Source organism: Sinocyclocheilus rhinocerous, unplaced genomic scaffold (genome assembly GCF_001515625.1).
Source record: "Sinocyclocheilus rhinocerous isolate Xijiao unplaced genomic scaffold, SAMN03320098_v1.1 scaffold433, whole genome shotgun sequence".
Taxonomy (NCBI): Eukaryota; Metazoa; Chordata; class Actinopteri; order Cypriniformes; family Cyprinidae; genus Sinocyclocheilus; species Sinocyclocheilus rhinocerous.
The window spans coordinates 651,039-672,450 of record NW_015627897.1 but is presented as its reverse complement, the minus strand read 5'-3'; the positions used below and the strand labels follow the sequence as shown (position 1 = coordinate 672,450).

The following is a 21,412-nucleotide window of genomic DNA, read 5'->3' as shown; positions in this document are numbered from 1 at the left end:
TTAAATATTTAAATAATAAATAAATTATACTAACCCCAAACCTTTGAATGGTAGTGTACATAATTCCTTCATTATCAGATTATTTTCTGTATGTTTTATTGATTTATAGGCTTTGTAGAATATGACATTGTTAGCTCAGCCACATGCTAACACCAAATTCTATTGAATCATTTGTTTTTAAGGTCATAGATTGTTCCAAATCGGTTTTGTTTCGGTTGATGCTTCCTTAGAAGGTGTCTGGCAATGTAGGCAGTAGAAAGCAAGGCAGCTCACTAGGTTTTGGAGCAGAGCCTGAGCGACTGGAACTTTTCTCCTAACCAAAACGTTTTCACACAATCATGCTATTCATTTTCAAAGCCTGTTAAAGCAAAAACGAGGTAACTCGATCCAAACAAGTTATGCATTCTTTAATAAAAGCCGTCTCACTAATAATTCACATGCGTGGCACTGTCATGTAGGCTTCTCGTAAGTCGTCATGAGGTCTCCAGATGGAAGTCCGGTGATCGGATAGGTCATTCCCCAAAAGACTTCAATCCAGTCTGGATGACGGTCAGGATTCCAGAGCGTCACATGGATCTGTTAATATTAAAATGCAATAAAGCTGATAATGAGCCTCTGGCTCTTATAATTCATTCCTTTTATTCTGCAGTGACTCATTTTTGTATTTTTGAAAGGAGAGCGAAAGAAGCACAGATGCATTATGGGAGCGTTTGTGTGATTTTAATTTTACTAGCTGGTCGATGCATCTTTGTGGAGCAGTTAGTCACATTAGATTACCCCCCCCCCATCGTTATAAACAAATTTGAAGTCACACTTGCATGGTTGGGTTATTTTTAAAGCGAGGGCAATTACGTCTTGGGTATTTTTTTTATTGGTAATTTTGAAACGCAGCATTGTTTGAGCATTTTGTCCTGTTTACAACGGACTGGTGTCTGAAACTTTATTTCATTATAGCAATAAATTCCAGAACTTTCTAAATATGTTTCCAAAAGTAAATGTTTTGGGGCTCCCATGACGTTGGCGCACTTCCAAGCCCTATAATTGCTGGATGCAGTGAGCAATTGCTGAGTGAAGGGAAAAACACTAATGCAATAAACTGCATTAACACTCAGCATCTACACAAACCACTCACTTTATATTTGAGCCCAAAGTTCCTCGGTTAAAACTGTTAAAAAACTTAAGCAAGCTACTTTGAAAGCTACAAGGTAAGGATGTTTGTGGTTGAAACCAAGGACACTTAAAACACACTTTTAACACTCTCACTATATTTATTTGTCCACTAAAAATGTCCAAGGGCTGACATGTATAAATGTTTAACAGAATATTTATGTAATTTTTGTAATTTTCTTTAGAAAATCATGGCCATTCCTACCAAATATTATGTAAGTTGTTTAATAGCGTTCTATGGTGAAAACGACAGTGAAGGAAATGACATTTTAAACAGTTTTGGAATAAAATGTCTGATTCCTTTACCTTGTTTAGGCCAATTTCATACAGTACCTACCATGGCATACAGTAGCATACATATTTTAATAGAAATTTCCTTACAGAATTTAAGACATTGTTGTGTCCATTGAAAAAAAAAACTTGATTTTATGTGTTGTAAATACAGTGAAATAATATTTTCACACTGTTTGCATATTTTTATGAAATTACATCTTGATTGGAAATGAAGCACAATAAAAAACATTCTGTGAGCCAGTGATATTTACATGAGTTTTTAGTTGTTTTGTATACACATGTCTCATATTTCATATCAAACATGCCCTTTGGTACACTGTAATAAAAGAAAAATCTGTAAAAAAAAAATAAAAAATTGGATAGAAAATAACAGTACCTTTCTTTTAACCCTAAAACACTACACAATGCAATTTAGCATTTAAAATACAGATTAAACATCTGTTAAAAATCAATACTGAAAATTCCTTCATATTAACACTGTACATTGGGCCGTATTTTTACAGATTTTTCTTACACAATATTTGATAAAAATTCTCCCTCTAATAAAGTTTTGGGACTAAACATTTTTGAATGTTTTTGTTTTTTAATTGTTGTGGGTTCCATATACTATTATTAACTGATAATTATGATGATGTTTTTGATTATTTTCTTTTGTTTTTAATACAGTACAGCAGAAATAACACTATGAAAATGGTTAATATTTACTTTGTTAATAGCAAGCAGTTCAAAACAATATTATAACAAAATTATGACTTTACAAAAACACATTAAGAAATAAAATGAAATAAATATGAAAAGATATGATAAATAAATATTTTTTTTAATTTTCACACACTGAAAAAAGCAATCACAGCTTTTTTTTTTTTTTACTTTAACTTTAAATGTTTTGTTTGTGCCTTTAAAATTACTCCTATCCTTAATTAGGCTTATTATTTTGTGGTTTAGTTTATATATAAATAATTTTATTTATATATAAACTAATAATTTTAAGCACAAAGTATTGTTTTCTGCAAATGTAATTGTTGCAAGTGTAATTGTTTATTTTTATTATTATTTATTCATAGGTGTACATTCACCACATGCTTTGTTTGCGTGTGCAGACCGATCGGTGTATGACATCGGTTCCTTGTGTTTTCGAAACGCTGTCGAGGTACTTTGAATCAAAGCAATATAGAAATCCTGGCCAGGACGCGTCCTGGGAAAATGGCACGTATGGTCACCCTAACGTATCCTGTCTGCGCGAACAGGGTGCGCAGATGTATGCAAATACACATGTTGACAGGCAGATAGGAAAGCCAATTAAAACACTCGGACCGAGCGTTTTGATTGGACGAACATTTCTTGGTCCTACGCCTTCCACAGAATATATAAATACAGATAAATACATTTAGACCACTTAACTTAATGATTGCTATCCGGGTGTGAAAAGACTTTCAACCAGCATAGCAAAAAATGTTTCTGAAGACAATCACTTATTGCACCTTTAAGATGTGTGTGTGGATACATTTGTGAATGCATTTTGCTAAGTATTTGAAAATTAAGGAATCTCATTTTCACCCTTGAGCAAGACACTTACATGCAAAATTTACAAAAAAAAAAAGTCATTATTTACTCATTTGTTGTTCCAAACCAGTTCCAAATATCCTCAAAAAATCCTTATGGAAAAGCATGAGGGTGAGAAAATAATGTCAGATTTTTCAATTTTGGGAGAACTGTTTCTTCGCTCCGGGGGATTATCCTTGTAATAAGTCTCTTTGTGTAAGAAATCTAAAAAAGGAATAAAAAAGAAGTAGAGATACAGCGTAACTGGAGAGATTTCCTGTATTCCTCCCATTCTCTCCATTACCCCCGTTCCGCTTGCTTTTACAGAACACTCTCAATCCAACCATAACTGAAAGCACTCAGGCTGTTCTCTGTTGTGGTTTTCTGTTTACTGAGCTGGAAATTGGTGGGTTTTCTTTTTTCAGCCGTACACTGGGAAGCCACAAATGTTTTTTTATGGAGAGAGTTCGAACACATTAAGCGTGTTGCAGTGTGTGTGTGTGTGTGTGTGTGTGTTTGCAACTCATTTACCCTCAGATGTAATGACTGTATTTATGTGCACTTCCATATCTCATATCATCAGTGGATATTGACATGAACTGTGAGGGATGCTGTACTTCTGATCTGTGTTTGGAGTGAAACACTGCATTGCATGTTGAATTTAGTGAGTGACCTGCCAGTTATCATCTAGGAAATAAATGCAGTTGTTCTGCAGATTAATCCAATTTTATATTTAATTTCATGCACTGTATTATGTGATGCTTTAATGACTTTCTGGTTTGTGATTCTTCTTCCACAGCCATAAAAACGGTGATCGAAGTGCCGATGGGTAGCAGAGGCCTCAGAATCACAGCCAAGGGACCAGACATGATTGGTGAGATTATGCATATGAACTTAATACAAAGATCTGTTGTGTTTCAAAGCTTCTGGGTCCTTGACTTGACATAAAACTTTGATGAATGAAGTCTCGGCTTATTCTGGCAGTTATAAGCCATATAAGACTAGTCAGGAAGGGTTAAGACTCAAAAGGATTTTCAACATTATCACTATGAATTAATCCAGCTTTCTGCCACAGGACTGAGGCCTTAGAGTGTAGTTATAACATATATAATAGTTTATCACAGCGTTTTGAGAATTAGTGAGATGATATATTCAGCTATCAAGGAGTTTTTCCACACTCTCCCAGAGAGATTTTCCACAGTCTGAAAGTTAACACTATTGGGATGAATTTCTCAGTTTCTCCTGGTTTTATGTCAACCTAAAATCAACTAAAATACAATATGGTATTATATCTAGCATACAGAAAGTGAAACTTATTTATGTATTTGAAAAGCTTTGTGAGTCATTCGTTATATGGGAATATATTATATTTGATTATATAGGACTTCATTGTAAATAATTTTGCAAATTATATACAAAATTATATTTATTTTATAGGATAACTTTAATTTATATTAACGTTGAGTTATATTTACCATAAATAAATTCTAAAAATTCATTTCAACATAAATTTAACAGAGTCAGCTTTATATTTATGTAAAAATTTTATTTATTTATTTAAATTTTCAGGAGAAATATCACCCAAATGTTTTTTTTTTAAATGGCTTTGTGACATTCTTCCACATTTCAGCAGTTCTTTATTTAGGAATATAATGTATTTGATTATATAGGACGTGGAATCGTGGTAATTTTATAGGAAATTTTCTTGATTGTATGGAATAGCTTTCACTGCATATTTACACAAAATCAACCCTCAATGAAAGTCTGACCTCTCACACTGTGATGGCAGTTATCTTGAGTATTTTCCCCATGTTTTTTACATAACATTCGGGGTTTTTCAATTTGTAACATCTTTGCTCCTCTCAGGAAGTTGTCACAGGCCATCAGAAGCATCTGAGACTGACTTTCCAAAGAACTCTTCCAACTTCTGATATATAGTCTGAAATTTTACAATACTTCCACAGTGACACGGCCAAACTGTATTTGACATGGTCGCCTGGTGTAGTAGCACAGTGTGGGAATGCATATGGATTTTATATCTTTATATCTAGCCTGAAAGACCAAAAAAAGAGATTTCCTATTACCTGAGTGGGACTGGCAAATGCTAAGAGGTTTGAGGGAACTTTAGGATAGAGCAGAAGAATGAAGTGTTCATGCAGGCTAATTTGTGGTGGCTGAGAGCCCGGTACGATGGAGACGGGGCCAGTAATCTTGCAGATTTCCAAAACGGACACACAGAGTATGCCGAAGTCCAATCCCAGTGATCCGTTCCACATCCGACGGACCCACACTCACACATGTACACACTTCCGTTCTGTGGAAAACCACTATTTTCCCTGTACACACGCTGATATCTAAACCCTTTAACCTGTGCATAACTCCTTTTTAGTTGCAAACTTAACATCCTTAACATCCATCAAGAACTACAGGGCATTTAGTGGATGTTTGACTTGTTTGAGTGACCTGAAGATTACTTGCACTGATCAACTATCCCAAAGCTCAAGTAATGAATTAGACATTTTTTCCATAAATAAAATACTTTAAAAGACTAGAAAAATAAAGAAAACAGATACGTATAATCCAATATCTAACAGCCAAGTTTATAAACGTGCCCTATAGTTTTTTTCATTGAGATGTTTTAGATATTATAGCTCTTTTATAATGTGCCAATAATTGCCATTGTTTATTGTTTCAAGCCGTAAAATATCAAATCGCCATCCGCTGTTAAAAATATTCAATGTGATCTTAACAATTTCAAATATAAATAAATGTCTTTCCGTTGTTTGCAACTTGATACACTGTTTTGGAAATAATTGCGGGTCCTTCATGTAAATAGAGCAAGAGAACAACATGTGTTAGCGGTAAGGGAAAATCAAACAACTGGTCAAAGCGGCTAGAGAGTGGCTAGCGGCAGCTGAATATAATTATGCCTTCTTTTTTGAAACAGCTCGCAAAGAGATTCAATTCCCACGTTGTCATTCTGCTCTTCTTGAGGGCGTCTTGTGATAAAAATTGGCAGTTAACATTTATTTGCTCAGACAAACAGATTGGATGATGGTTTTTCTGTGGTGTGGCATTTTACAGATTAGAATGACTGGGTTGAGAACTTTAATGTAGGAGTGAGAGATCCAATGATTAAAACAAGGATTTTAACTTTTAGTTTTTGTTTTACTTTATTTCAAAGTTGGACACAAAGTTCTTGTGAAATGCAATTTGCAAACAAGAAAAAAAAATAGAAAGAAAAGCTTCAGGGTGGACATTTATTGGATCAAAGTAGGCATTACATACCAAAATGGGTAAGATGGATGGATGGATGGGTGATACACACTATAAATTAATGGATGGGTGGGTGGGTGTGTCTATGGACACATACGATGGATGGATTTATGGATGATACATACTATGGATAGATGGATACATATGATGGATGGATGGATGGATGGATGCATACTGTGAATGGATGGATAGAGACATACGATGGATGGATGGATGGATGAATGGATACATATGATGGATGATAGGATGGATGGATATATACGATGGATGGATGATGCATACTATGGATGGATGGGTGGATGAATCCATACTATGGAGGGATGGAAACATGATGGGTGATAGGATGGATGGACCCATACGATGGATGGATAAATGGATGGATGATACATACTATGGATGGATGGATGGATGAATACAATGGATGGGTGGATAGATACATACTATGGATGGGTGGATGGATGGATACATATGATACAATGGATGGATATATACGATGGATGGATGGATATATACTGTATTCGATGGATGGATACTATGCATAGATGGATGGATGGATGTATACTGTGGCTATTTTTAGACTTTTTTATTGTAAGAAATATGATTTATCATTCTACCATATTTCTTGTCCTCTTTCAACTCTACTTACATTAAATCTGGCAAAATGACCAAAAATCTTAGCATAAATAATTTTACTTGAGTCAAAGTATAACTTCATTAATTGAAAAGACCTTCATAGACTATGTGAAATTTTAGTTTTTAAAAGAGTTGTAGGCAGTTTCATCTGTTTATCGTCTGCCAGACAACCACACAACCTCTATCTGAATCCCAACAATCGAAACACGGGTCAGCCAACCCTAACATACAGAGTGATTGACAGGTAGACAGTGTTACAGTTTAGAGTAAAGAGTGAACCGTTCCACTGTCAGTTAGCACTGCTTCAGGGACAGGTGTGCTTTCTCAGGACACCTGTTTCAGCTATATCTGTCAGGTAGTAGCAAGATTTTATTTGTGGTAATCCTGCAAAGTCACTCATTTAACCTTAAATGTCGTATTTCAGTGATTGAAGCTCATGCACCAAACAGCAGGAGAGAAGAGGTGGTGTTCAGCTCTTCAGGTTCTCACGCTCTGGGTAACAACACGGTGGAGTTCCAGAGAGGAGCAGACAGACAGACCCTCCGCTGCTACGGACCGCTGTCTGCAGACTTCACTATAAAGGTGGGTAATGAAAGCCGAGTGACAGATTTATCTGCAAGTGGTATTAGAAAGCAGCAGGAACTCTTAGCCAGAGATAGTCTTTTTGATGGATACTACATATCTTCTCTTGTGTTGGAGCTTCCAACTGAACCCATGAGTCATCTAATTGAAGTACCTCCTAAAATTTGAAAGGACTAGTTTAACCAAAACTTAAACATTTAGGAAAAAATGAATTATTTACTCTTTCAAAATAACATATAAACAAGATGTGATGCCCTTCTTCTCCACTCAACAAAAGTGAATGGTCTGTTGTATTCATAACGCTGCTTTATAGAATTATTTAAAACAAATTTCCAGTTTTTATTATATATAGAATAATTATAATGTTATGTATATGGTCTAATTTATATTATTACAATGTTAATAATCAGTGTTGGGTGTAATGCATTACTAAGGGATTACTCCAAATTTTTCTGTAGTGTAATTACTGTTAATGCTAATTGCATTAAATACAGTGTAGACTATAGAAAAAGTCTATATAAAACAATAGTGTATTTAACGTCAAGATTTAACATCTAATGATAATATCTATGTTTTTAATAGGCCTACTTAGTGCTTTTAAAAACTTTGGTCAGTTCAAGGGTAGGTTATGCAATTTTATGTTATTTATTTAAAATAAGTAAAAGAGCAGTTTCATGTCTACTTGTATTGTTCAACTGGTCGAGGTTGATATGGGATTTAGAAAGTAATCATATTTGATACATCAAGCTATTATGGCTCATACAATGATATAGGAGATTATGAAGCTCCTTTTATAACTATAAAGCAGACTACTGTACTTACATAAAATTCAATAATATGTCTTAGTAAGATGATATTTAAATGCTTAGTTTTATTATCAAATCTCAGTAGGGATAAAACATATAATGCAGTGCAATGATGACTGAGAGATGAACAAATAAACATTCCTTAAAAGTCTGATGGATCTTTTTTTTATATTTACATGATTTTTCTAATTTAAAAAAATGTAAATCAAGTAAACCTAAGTTGCTTCAGTCCAGTAAGTGTTCATCTTGAAATATTACTAAAAATATAAAAGTTATTCTTATGTTTACTTTATAAAAATCATTGAAGATTTTACACGTGAACCACAACCTGAAGGTGAACATTTTTACAATTACTCTAAAAGGCCTTTTACTTGCTAAAAAAGTATAAACTATCAATCAGCTGACAGATGTCATATATTATTTAATTTATAATAGGTAGATTAAATAATTTTTTAATGATTTGGCATAGTCACAAACCATCAAAAACCTGCATTGAATACTAATGATTGTGAAAGTTTCATGCAAACTCAGTTTGAAGTTTCATGGTGAGTTTAAAGCAGCAGAGAGAATCAGTGTTTACTCTCCTTGTGAAACTGTAAACACAGAACAATGTGATTGTAATCATGTTAGACTTTCTCATCTCGCGACCTGAAGATTCTTGATTAGTCTTGACACTATGGCTTACATAATATTACATAACTATGGCTTACATAATAATATTACATATTATGGCTTAATACTATGGTGATGCAAGATGGCGCCGCTGATGATGGCCTAGCATCCATCTGGCGAACCTCCGCTCTCTACCCAGCAAAACAGACAAACTCCTTCTGCTCTCCCGGACAAATAAGGATTTCTCACATTCTGCTGCTCTGTGTTTCACGGAAGCCTGGCTGAATGACGCCATACCGGACACCGCGTTAAATCTGCCGGGCTTTCAGCTGTTCAGAGCGGATCGCGACGCAGAATCAACTGGGAAATCGCGCGGCGGCGGGACATGCTTTTACATCAACGAAAGGTGGTGTACAGATGTAACCGTGTTAAAGAAGATGTGCCGTTCAGATCTAGAAGCGCTTTTCATTAACTGTAAGCCTTTCTACTTGCCGCGGAAGTTTTGCTCATTCATTCTCGTCAGTGTTAACATTCCTCCGCAAGCACACGTGAGCTCAGCTTTACAGAAACTAGCTGATCAGATCACAGCGACAGAACAACAACACCCGGACTCTGTTTTAATCATTCTTGGGCACTTTAATAAAGCAAATATCTCCGGTGAACTGCCAAAATACAGACAGCACATCACATGTCCCACCAGAGACAGTAATATATTGGATCACTGTTACACCACAATAAAGAATGCATATCACTCTGTTCCACGGGCAGCTTTGGGGCTCTCTGATCACTGTTTGGTTCATCTTATACCGACCTACAGGCAGAAACTAAAAATAAGCTAAACCTGTATTAAGGACTGTAAACATATGGACTAATGAAGCAGAGCAGGATTTAAACGCTTTACGCAATGTAAATAAGAGATTAATTGTGCAGTTTAGAGAGCTTTATTGATTATAAGGAACTTTGTGAGATCGCGATTGCACATACAATTGTCAATTTATATATTGTTATTCCTTATTTATTGTTCTATTTTGTTTTTTTTATTTATTTATTTATTTATTTTATTTTATTTATTTTTTGTTCTGTCGCTGTCATTCTGTTGCACTGCGGAAGCTTCTGTCATGAAAACAAATTCCTCGTATGTGAAAACATACCTGGCAATAAAGCTCATTCTGATTCTGATTACAGTAATTGAACATGACTCATTACTCTAGTTAATTGCAGCAGCACGCAAACAGTATTTATCAGTATCACAGCTCCGAAAATCAAGACTAGAGGATATTCAGTGGCAGATGATGCATGCTGCGTTTTCTATGGAAATCATGACACGAGTTGGACTGTGGCCGCTTGAGTAAATTTGCTGCCTAATATACATGTCAAAATCATTTGGTTTTTAAAAATGAATGGGCTTTTATCTGATAATGCTTCTCATTTTTTTGTGATGTGATTATGAATATGACTATTAAAAGTAAACGATCAAACACATTATAAGTGAATTTGGGTTCTCCTCAGGTGAAGTACGCCGGCCCTAAAGACACAGTGATGCAGTTCATGTTTTACCAGCCCATCCGCTACCAGTGGAGGGAAACTGACTTCTTCCCCTGCTCCGTCACCTGTGGAGGGGGTAAGTGTTATAGATTGATTAAATTCCCAGTGATTTGAATGGTTTGAATTCACTCGTTCACACACCTACAAGACAAAGCTTTAAAATTTGGGATATTACTGTCCGATACCGATAAGCCAATAATTATTTTCAGATTATGGCTGATAACTGATTGCAAAAGTTAAAATACTTCACTATTTTGTCTAAATAAATGAAAAATAAAACACTAAAAACTGAAATCAGTCATTTTGAATGAGACAAGTGAATTTAGTCATCACAAAATATATTGATATTTATTTGCTAAAGAGTACATGTACAGTAACGGAGTTGTGAATGGGTTAGTGTTTTTAAAAATTAACTGTTAGATGAGGGGAAATATATAATCTAAATGTAAAAATAGGGGAAATGAACTGTACAATAAAATATCTAATTGATATCAGTTGAAATATATCCAGTATCAACCAATGTCAATACCGATAAATGTAAAAATCGAATATCTGCTTTAATATTGGCAGATAATTGATTTTGAACCCATCTATCATGAATTAATATGATTCATGCATGCATTATCATACATACTATTTAAAATGCTGCCTTGTCATAAATGATAACTGTTTTTAGATAAAAGAACTTCTAAAAGTTGTTGGATGTGTCTTTGGATAATATTAATTTATGATAAGCTGACTGTTAGTTTTGATGCTTGATGGACTTTGTTTCTTCCTTGAAGGATATCAGCTTTAAATGTAAAAATAAGTTAAATGAGCAAGTACAAATACATATTCAATATCTGCTGCTATATATCCAGCTGATATACTGTATATTGACTAATGCCAATACAGATAAATAATAAAAATAAAAAAAATTAATATTGGCAGATAATTGATTTGGTACCTGTCATGCATTAATATATGATACATGCATGCATTAGCATGCATAATACTTAAAATTCTGCCTATATAGGGTCCATTTGTCATAAGCAGTAACTTTTTAGGTTCTGAAAGTTGTTGGACACATTTTTGGCTAATATTGATTTCTGAGAAACATTTGACTATTAGTTTTGATGCTTAATGGTGCTTTGTGTCATCCCTGAAGGTTATCAGCTGAATTCGGCTGATTGCATAGACATTCGTTACAACAAATCGGTTGCGGAGCACCTTTGCCACAGCTTCCCAGAGAACACCAAACCCACACCCAAACTCAAGGAGTGCAACATGGATCCCTGCCTCGAAAGGCTGGTTCTGTCTTATTGACCCTCCATGACTAAACACAATGAATGAAGAATGAATCTCAATAAACCAGAGAGTGTCTGTGCATGAGACTTCCTGTTCATCAGCTTATGATAGTGTGGATAATGGCTTGAAGGCTAATGGTGTTTGTTTCTCTGCAGTGATGGCTTCAAGGAAGTGATGCCCTACGACCAGTACCAGCCTCTACCACGGTATGAAGTTATTTATTGTACAGCACACTTGCTGCTCACATACTCATGGAGATCAGTGATGCTCACTGACAGAATTTAACATCATTCATCAGGACCAACTTTGAATGTTAATTTGTCAAGTCTGCAAGCTCAGAACATAGTTTTAATACTGGACAGTTTGATGAAAGAGTTATCTATTTAAAAGTAATAATTTAAATACTTTGATAGATGCACATCATTTAAAGGTTTGAGGTCAGTAAGATTTTATACTTTAATAAATTAATACTTTTATTCAGCATAGAGACATTAAATTGATCAAAGGTGACAGTAATTAGGTTATTTTTGGTGTCATTGAGATACTATTTTTAGATTTTATTAACAATTGAATTAGTTTTTAGTATTTTATATTTTCTCTTTTTATCTTAATTTTAGTTTTAGTCATTTTGTTGTGTTTTTGTCTTATTTTTAAACTTCTATATAGTTTTCATTCATTTTTTATTTCAGTTTTAGTTTGTATAAGTATTCATACCCTTAACTAAATATTTAGCTGAAGCGCCTTTAGGCCTCAAATCTTTTTGAGTATAATGCGACAAACTTTGCTAATCAGCATTTGGCAATTATCTGCCATTCTTCTCCTCACCTCTTTAGCTCTCTGAACTCCTCCACAGATGTGTGGCTTGACGCAAACCTGTTTCTGAGCTCTACAGGCCGTTTTTTTTTTTTTTACCTCTGGGCTTGGTTTTTGTTCTGATATGCATAATCAGCTGTTCGATATTTTATTAAGATGTTTGTGCCTTTCCAAATCATACCCATTCAATTGAATTTGCCACAGGTTAACTTCACTTGAAGTGTAGTAACATCTACAAGCAATATGAATGCTCCTGAGCTAAATTTCAACTGTCCCAGAAAAGGGTATGAATACTTATGCAGTGAGATTATTTAAGTTTTTTTATTTTTAATAAATTTGCAATGTTAAAAACCTGTTTTTTTTTAATGGTGTATGGATTGTAGATTGATGTGGAAAAAAGTAATTTAAAGCAGTTTAACATAAGGCAGCAACATAACAAAACATGAAAAATGAATACTTTCGCAAGGCACTGTACAGTATATATATTATTTCAGTTTATTGAAATAAGTTTATTTTATTTCAAAATGTCCTGAAAAAATGGTTTGCACAAAAATGCTAAGCAACACAACTGTTTTTAACATTGATAATAATCAGAAATATGTATTGAGCAGCAAATCAGCATATTAGAATGATTTCTGAACGATCATGTGACACTGATGACTTGTGTAATGATGCTGAAAATTCACAAGGATAAATTACATTTTAAAATATATTCAAATAGAAAAGTTATTTTAAATTGTAATAATATTTCACAATAATTCTGTTTTTAGTCTTGTTGACACCTTTACATTATTACAACATATTTCATAACATAAAGTTACTACTTATCTAGATTACTAACATAAGTTACTACTTATCTACCAAATATGACTTGTGTAATATTGCTGCAGGTGGGAGCAGAACCCGTGGACGTCTTGTTCGGTGTCGTGTGGAGGAGGCTCTCAGGAGAGAAGCGTGGTGTGTGTCGAGGAGGACGTCCACGGGCAGATCGTGCAGGTGGAGGACTGGAAGTGCGCACACTCCCCTCGACCAATCAGCAAACAGAGCTGCAACACCTTTGAGTGTCCGCAGTGGATGGCCATGGAATGGTCTCAGGTAAGTGACCTTTACTGACCTCTTCTTCCATTTCTGATGACCATTGACCATCTATAGCTCTGTTCTACAAACTAGTGAGCTGTTTCTGTGTCCTAAACTAAATAAAATCATGTGAGTGACTGATTTGAAACACTGTTCATAGACAGCAGCTCTGTTCATGATGAACTGAATGAGATTTAATGCTCAAAGCTGATTCCAGCATTTTGATGTTAGCATCTATTATCGATTTTCCTGTATTTCTGTTCTACCTTCTTTGACCTAGTTTCCCTTAGTCCCCTTGATTAGTTCATTAGTTTCCACCTGTGTTCATTAATCATCTTATTAGTCCATCGTTTGGTTTAGTATTTATAGCCCTGCCTTTGTTCAGTTTCTTTGTCCTGTCTCCGTCGTTGAAAGTGGTTGTTTTCTCCATTTCTCCCACGTGGATTTATTAAAGACTCTGTTAGTTTGACTATCTGCCTCCTTCGAGCTCCTTTCCCCAGCAACCCGTGACACATATATTGTAAAGCTGACGACACAATATTTTAGTAAGCTAAAAAATAGTGACACCATAATGAGTAGTCTGTCTTTATGACTATATTTATTTGATGTTTATATTTATTTTTATATATATATCGGAACAGAGGTATTATACCTGCTCCACTACTTGAATCTATTTTCTTTTCTTTTCTTAATTAAAAGTGACATTAAAGATAGTTTTCACAAAAATATTAAGCCGCGCAATTGTTTTCAACTGATAATAAACAGTAAAGCAGATTATTTTGGTATTATTGAGATGCTATTTTTTTTTGTTTTTATTAATGTTTTAAATTGGTTTTTATTTTTATATTTTCTGTTTTCATTTGAATTTTAGTTAAAGTTCTTGTAATTTTGTTTTGTGTGTTTGTCATTTTTAATAAGAAATATTTCTTGAGCACCAAATCAGTGTATTGGTATGAATATTCTGAATATTAGATGTTATCTAATAAAACATATCTAATATATAATATAATAGACATTATATAATATTAGAATTATAATATATGATAATATAAGATTTCTGAAGGATCATGTGACACTAAAAACTAGAGTAATGGCTGCTGAAAATTCAGCTTTATATCTCAGGAATAAATTACATTTGAAAATATATTTAAATAGCAAACAGTAATTTTAAATTGAATTAATATTTCACAATATGATATTTTTCCCCTGTATTTTTGATCAAATATGTATTTGTTTGTGTTTTTTATCTGTGTTATCCAGTGCACGGTCACCTGCGGCCCAGGTTTACGGTACAGAGTGGTGCTGTGTGTGGATCACAGTGGACAACATACTGGCGGCTGCAGTCCTCACCTCAAACCCCATATCAAAGAGGACTGCCTGGTCCCCGTCGCCTGCCACAAACCACGAGGTACAAACACAAAAAGGAGATCCACAATCGAGTGAGCTACTCTGCTGACTACAGTCTACATAGTCAGCTGCTTTGTGAGTCAGCATCCTCACTGAAATAGAACCTTATACAGTGGATTTGAACCGTTCTACATAAGCAGGAACTGCACATGTGAAATTATTTAATTCCGACTAATTTTGATGTTAGCGTGTTGCTAAGCTAACGACATAATGCTCTAATACAGGCCCGGCCCCTCATTGTCAAAGACAATATTTGAAGGCCCCTAAAAATATTTCTAATACTTCTGCTATAATGACAAAACTGCTTATTTTCAAACTTTTTTATTTAAAGAAACTAGGAGTGGCCATTTAAAATAGTGTAAATAAATAGTTCAATTATATATAAATAGTATCAATTATTTATAATAATGATGTTTAATTAAAATGATTAAAAATAGCAATTATAAATAATTCTAATAATTCCATAATTCCTGAAGTTAATGTTCTTCATGGTGTAAACTTTTCATTATCCATGAATTTACACAAGTTTTCAAGTCATTTGTGATTACAGTGTTTTGTTTTATTTTATTTTATTTTATTGCAAAATAAATATAAATAGTAATTTATATCTGATAACAGCTTGACAAAGTTAGAAAATGTATATTCTTTAATAGAAATGTTATTTCATTCAATAATTTATTTATTTATCTATCAATCAATCAATCAGTCAATCAATAAATCACATTTTATTAATTTTCAAGACTTTCATGACCATGTCTAGAATTCACACGTTTATGAATCCCTTATATATCTAGGTTTTCAAAGACTCTAAAAACCCTTGGTTATTAAATAAAATTGACCGTTGTTGAGGGAACAAATTTAAATATGAAATATGATATGAAATATTTCTCTAACATTTTTCATTGACCTTGTCGCAATGCCTTCTAGGAAAGCCTTCTTGGTGTAATATACATTCAGTGCTGCCTTCTTTCTCTCACAAGTTCCTTTGTTTTTTTGACAAATCGAACAATGCAATAATGTGATTCATCGTAGCTGGTTTGGTTCGTTAAAGGCTTTGAACTCTTTATGGAAGAATTTTCTGAAATGCCTTCAGAGAAAATAAATGGGAAATAAATCTGGAGCCAAGGCCGCTGATAAAGTGAGCAGTCACTGCTGAGCTCCATTCATCTACTAATAAAAACTAACATTAAAACATTGATATGATTAAAATGCTGTTAGAACTTATTTGTTTCAGGGAAGCATTTAAAGTCTCTGTTCCAAAACCTAGTAATAAAATTACGCTGCCCTTTAAGGAACCCCATTTTGCAGCATTGCGTGTATCTATCACAGAGAATATAATGAGAATGTGCAGTGCAAAAAAAATCCATCCGAGATAGTGAACTGCAGGAAAGAAACGTTTATCATTTAAATAATTTGTATTTGAGTGAGGTACAGAAATGCTGACTGCGTCGAGTCTGTGTAGAGTCTTCATCTCAGTGTAGGATGTTGCCTATGTAGGCAGCAGGGAAGCTCACTAGACTTTGGAACTCAGCCAAAGCGGACTCCGTTAGGGAACAGTCAGAGCCTACAGCTGTCAGACAGGAGAGAAGAGTGTGTGCCGCAGGCACGCTCGTGAAATAACGTGTGATGTGAATATGAAATGCTCCATAAGTGCAGACAGTCACAGTGAGCTCATGGAGAGTCAGTCACGGTGTGTTTTAGAGCTCTTTCTTGCTGTGGCGTTAATTAATACCTGTGACGTCTCCCTGTCTGTCACTTTATTTTCCTGTCAGGTCCCTGTTATTTCTGACATGTGTTTTTCCTGTAGGAGAAAACATGAGAATGAAATCTCTTTTGAAATCTGCATGAAAATTGCATATTATTTTTTTTATTTTAATACTGTCCTGAATAAGCTATTTCACATAACAGATGTTTACATATACTCCACAAGACAAAATAATAACTGAATTTATAAAAATGACCCCATTCGAAAGTTTACATACCCTTGAATCTTAATACTATGTGTCATTTCCTGGAAGATCCATGACTGTTTTTATATTTTGTGATAGTTGTTCATGAGTCCCTTGTTGGTCCTGAGCAGTTCAACTGCCTGCTGTTCTTCAGAAAAATCCTCCAGCTCCTGCACATTCTTTGGTTTTCCATCATCTTCTGCATATTTGAACCCTTTCCAAAAGTGACTGTATGATTTTGAAATCCATCTTTTAACACTGAGGACAATAGAGGGACTCATGCATAACAATTACCAAAGGTGAAAACATTTACTGATGCTCAAGAAGGCCACACAATGCATTAAGAGACGGGGGGTCTCTTAATTGGATGATCATGGTAAATTGTACTTATTTTGTCTTCTGGGAAACATTATTTACACATCATCATCCTGTTCAAATGTTTACACCCCCCGGCTCTTAATGCATTGTTGCCTTCTTGAGCATAAGTAAATGTTTTCACTATTTGTAATAGTTGTGTATGAGTCCCTCAGTTGTTCTCAGTGTGAAAATATGGATCTCAAAATCATACAGTCACTTTTGGAAAGGGTTCCAAATATATATAATTTTACATTTCTTGTTTTTGCATTTTGTTCTTACATGAATATTCACGTAAATTTATTTTATTTATTTATTTTTTTTCTAACATTATAGCTCTGTACTCTTGTCAGCACTTTATTTTATTTTATTAAATTTTATTTAATTTTTTTATCCTAACATTGCTCTGCACTCTTGTCAACCTTTATTTTATTTTATTTTATTTTATTTTATCTTACTTGTGAGACTTTTTTTTAGACTTGTGAGTTCAGGCGCATAACAGGAGGTGTTTGTCATCTAGATGTGTAACGCTTTTCCTCCTCACACGTGTTTTATATTTACAAGCTTTGCTTAAATCCTCCAAATTTTCATTGAAGGAATACTTCACCCAAAAATGAAAATTCTGTCATAACTGAATCGCCATAATGTCGTTCCAAACCCAAAGAGCAAATTGAAGATGCCTTATAATTCTCCTTTGTGTTCCACTGAACAAATGCACAGGTTTGAAATGAAATGAGAGTAAGTAGTATTTTAATTTTTGAGTGAAGTACACTATGCCTTTCAAAAGTTTGGGGTAAGACTTTTTATATGAAAAATTAATGCTTTTATTCAGCAGGAATGCAAAAGTGGCAGTAAAGACATGGTTTCTGCTAAAATATTAAGCAGCTCAGTTGTATTCAACGTTAATAATACTAATAAATGCTTCTTGAGCAGCAGATCAGCATATTAGAATGATTTCTGAAGGATCATGTGACACTGAAGACTGGAGTAATGATGCTGCTGAAAATTCAAGCTTTGCATCACAGGAATAAATTACATTTTAAAATATATTCAAATAGAAAATAGTTATTTGAAATTGTAATAATATTTCAGAATATTACTGTTTTTACTGTATTTTTGATTAAATAATTGTAACCTTGGTGAGCATAAGAGACTTTTCAAAAACATAAAAAAATCTCTCCAACCCCAAACTTTTGAACAGTAATGTATTCCTTTAATATCAGTTAAGCAAAAATGCCAAAATTCTAGTAACCCTATCAAAGTCGCATTTATCAGCATAAAAATGCATGCTCGTATAAAATGGCCTTTTAAGTAGAGTTAAAATATTTTGGCTTTTTAGTTAGATCAGATTTGGTGATATCTGTCAACAGAGAGGAAGATAGGTTTAATTGCTCTACTCGGTGCATTATTACTTTTTTTGATTAACAATAATGTTATCCAATATTGTGTTTGTTTGTTTGTTTATTGCTTTCTCAGAGAGCCAACCTGTTGAAGCCAAGCTGCCCTGGTTGAAACAGGCTCAAGAGCTGGAAGAAACCAAAGTAGCCTTGGAAGATCCAACGTGAGTTTTTTTTTTTTTATGTTATATGTACATTACAGGTGCATCTCAAAAAATTTGAATATCATGAAAAATTTATTTCATATATTCTAGATTCATTACATGTAAAGTAAAACATTTCAAAAGGTTTTATTTTTGATGATTAGAGCTTACAGCTCATGAAAGTCTAAAATCCAGTATCTCAAAATATTAGAATATTTCCTAAGATCAATCAAGAAAAGGTAACCTTGGTGAGCATAAGAGACTTTTCAAAAACATAAAAAAATCTCTCCAACCCCAAACTTTTGAACAGTAATGTATTCCTTTAATATCAGTTACGCAAAAATCCCAAAATTCTAGTAACCCTAATCAGAAACATCTGTGCGCTTTTTTTCACCAATAATTCTCTTCGAATCAATCAATTCCACACTTAACTTGAGCCTGACATGCTTGTAAAAACTCAGTGGGTTGAAATGACAGAGGCTCCATTGCCTGCTAATTCATCTCGACCTTCCCGCATGCCAAATCTGAGGACGTCTGCCATCAGAGAAACCCAGAAACCCCGACTGAAGAGCCAAACCCTGAGCCCTCGGCATGTTCTGCCGCGAGACTTTACTGTTTGTCCCACAGTCACCGACAGCTGTGATAATCCTCTTCCAGATCAATAAATGGTTGCTTGCATAAATATTTGGTTGTCACATGGAGATTTATGTTGAGCTTTATTAGCTGTGTTTGGGTTGGGGGTTGGAGGGTAAGCAGCCAGACTCAAACTGGCTTTGTAACCTTCACTAAGACGTATGACCTAGTGATGGTACTACAGATGTTCATAGCAGGAAGGGTTTCTGGTGAAATGTGAGTGTCCCTCGGCACTGATCTCTCACCGACTTGGCTTACTGTATCTTTTTGTCATCTTTTATCTGACACTTTCATCCAAAACAGTTTACAGAACACTTAATACCTTGACAGTCCTCCTCGGAGTAACCTGAGGTTGTGCGTCTTGCTCAAGAGTACAATGGGCGATGGTTTGTGGATCACCACTTACAGGGCTTGAACCTACAACCTTTCGGTAATCAGCCCAGATCTTTGAATTGATTTTTCCACACCACTCTCAACTAATGGCCTCTGATAAGTAGCCAAGCACCACTTTTTACAATTATGAACCTCAAAAATGTTTTTATAATTTTTTAATATCTGAGATTAAATTCTGTACTGTGGTTAGCTAGAGTTTCAATACCTATAAAAAGAGCGGTTTCTGTTGTGTGTTAGATGCTGGTGTGCTAGTTTCCATCAGGCATTTTAACTAGCTTAACCAGGAGGTTTTGCAGTATGATCAAAGTCGCATTTATCAGCATAAAAATGCATGCTCGTATAAAATGGCCTTTTAAGTAGAGTTAAAATATTTTGGCTTTTTAGTTAGATCAGATTTGGTGATATCTGTCAACAGAGAGGAAGATAGGTTTAATTGCTCTACTCGGTGCATTATTACTTTTTTTGATTAACAATAATGTTATCCAATATTGTGTTTGTTTGTTTGTTTATTGCTTTCTCAGAGAGCCAACCTGTTGAAGCCAAGCTGCCCTGGTTGAAACAGGCTCAAGAGCTGGAAGAAACCAAAGTAGCCTTGGAAGATCCAACGTGAGTTTTTTTTTTAATGTTATATTGTACATTACAGGTGCATCTCAAAAAATGTGAATATCATGAAAAATTTATTTCATATATTCTAGATTCATTACATGTAAAGTAAAACATTTCAAAAGGTTTTTTTCCGACCAACACCAGCAGACATCACGGCACCCCAAATCATCACTGACTTCAGAAACTTCACACTGGACTTCAAGCAGCTTGGATTCTGTGCCTCTCCAGTCTTCCTCCAGACTCCAGACCTTGATTTCCAAATGAAATAAAAAATTTACTTTTATCTGAAAGGAGGACTTTGGAGCACTGAGCAACAGTCCAGGTCTTTTTCTTCTTAGCCCAATTAAGATGCTTCTGACGTTGTTTCTGTTTCAGAAGTGGCTTGGTAGCACTTTTCCTGAAGACGTCTGAGCATGGTGACTCTTGATGCACTGACTACAGCTTCGGTCCACTCCTTGTGAAGCTCTCCCAAGTGTTTGAATCGGCTTGTGAAACTTTCATATATTCTAGATTCATTACATGTAAAGTAAAACATTTCAAAAGGTTTTTTTCCGGTTTTTATTTTTGATGATTAGAGCTTACAGCTCATGAAAGTCTAAAATCCAGTATCTCAAAATATTAGAATATTTCCTAAGATCAATCAAAAAAAGGATTTGCAAAACAGAAAAGTTCAAGTTCTTTAAAATATGTTAATTTATGCACTTGGTCGAGGCTCGTTTAACACAAACTCCAGCACCAGTGAGGTGTGAGCACTTGGAAGTGGTTTTGGCACTGTGGGCAGGTGCTAAAGTCCTTCTTGAAAAGGAAATCAGCATCTCCATAAAGCTTGTCAGCAGATGGAAGCATAAAGTGCTCCAAAATCTCCTGGTAGACAGCTGCATTGACTTTGGACTTGA

The 21,412-nt window shown here is 34.6% G+C and overlaps 1 protein-coding gene across 1 annotated transcript in view; it reads left to right on the top strand.

The window, feature by feature from the left end:
• LOC107736989 (ADAMTS-like protein 3) overlaps positions 1 to 21,412 on the top strand; it is a 195,209-nt gene that overhangs the window by 148,832 nt on the left and 24,965 nt on the right. The window contains exons 8-15 of the mRNA XM_016548379.1: positions 3,803 to 3,877; positions 7,337 to 7,494; positions 10,422 to 10,533; positions 11,605 to 11,743; positions 11,900 to 11,950; positions 13,448 to 13,652; positions 14,895 to 15,042; positions 18,821 to 18,905. Coding sequence (XP_016403865.1) covers positions 3,803 to 3,877; positions 7,337 to 7,494; positions 10,422 to 10,533; positions 11,605 to 11,743; positions 11,900 to 11,950; positions 13,448 to 13,652; positions 14,895 to 15,042; positions 18,821 to 18,905 — 973 coding nt within the window. The remainder of the gene's footprint in view (positions 1 to 3,802; positions 3,878 to 7,336; positions 7,495 to 10,421; positions 10,534 to 11,604; positions 11,744 to 11,899; positions 11,951 to 13,447; positions 13,653 to 14,894; positions 15,043 to 18,820; positions 18,906 to 21,412) is intronic.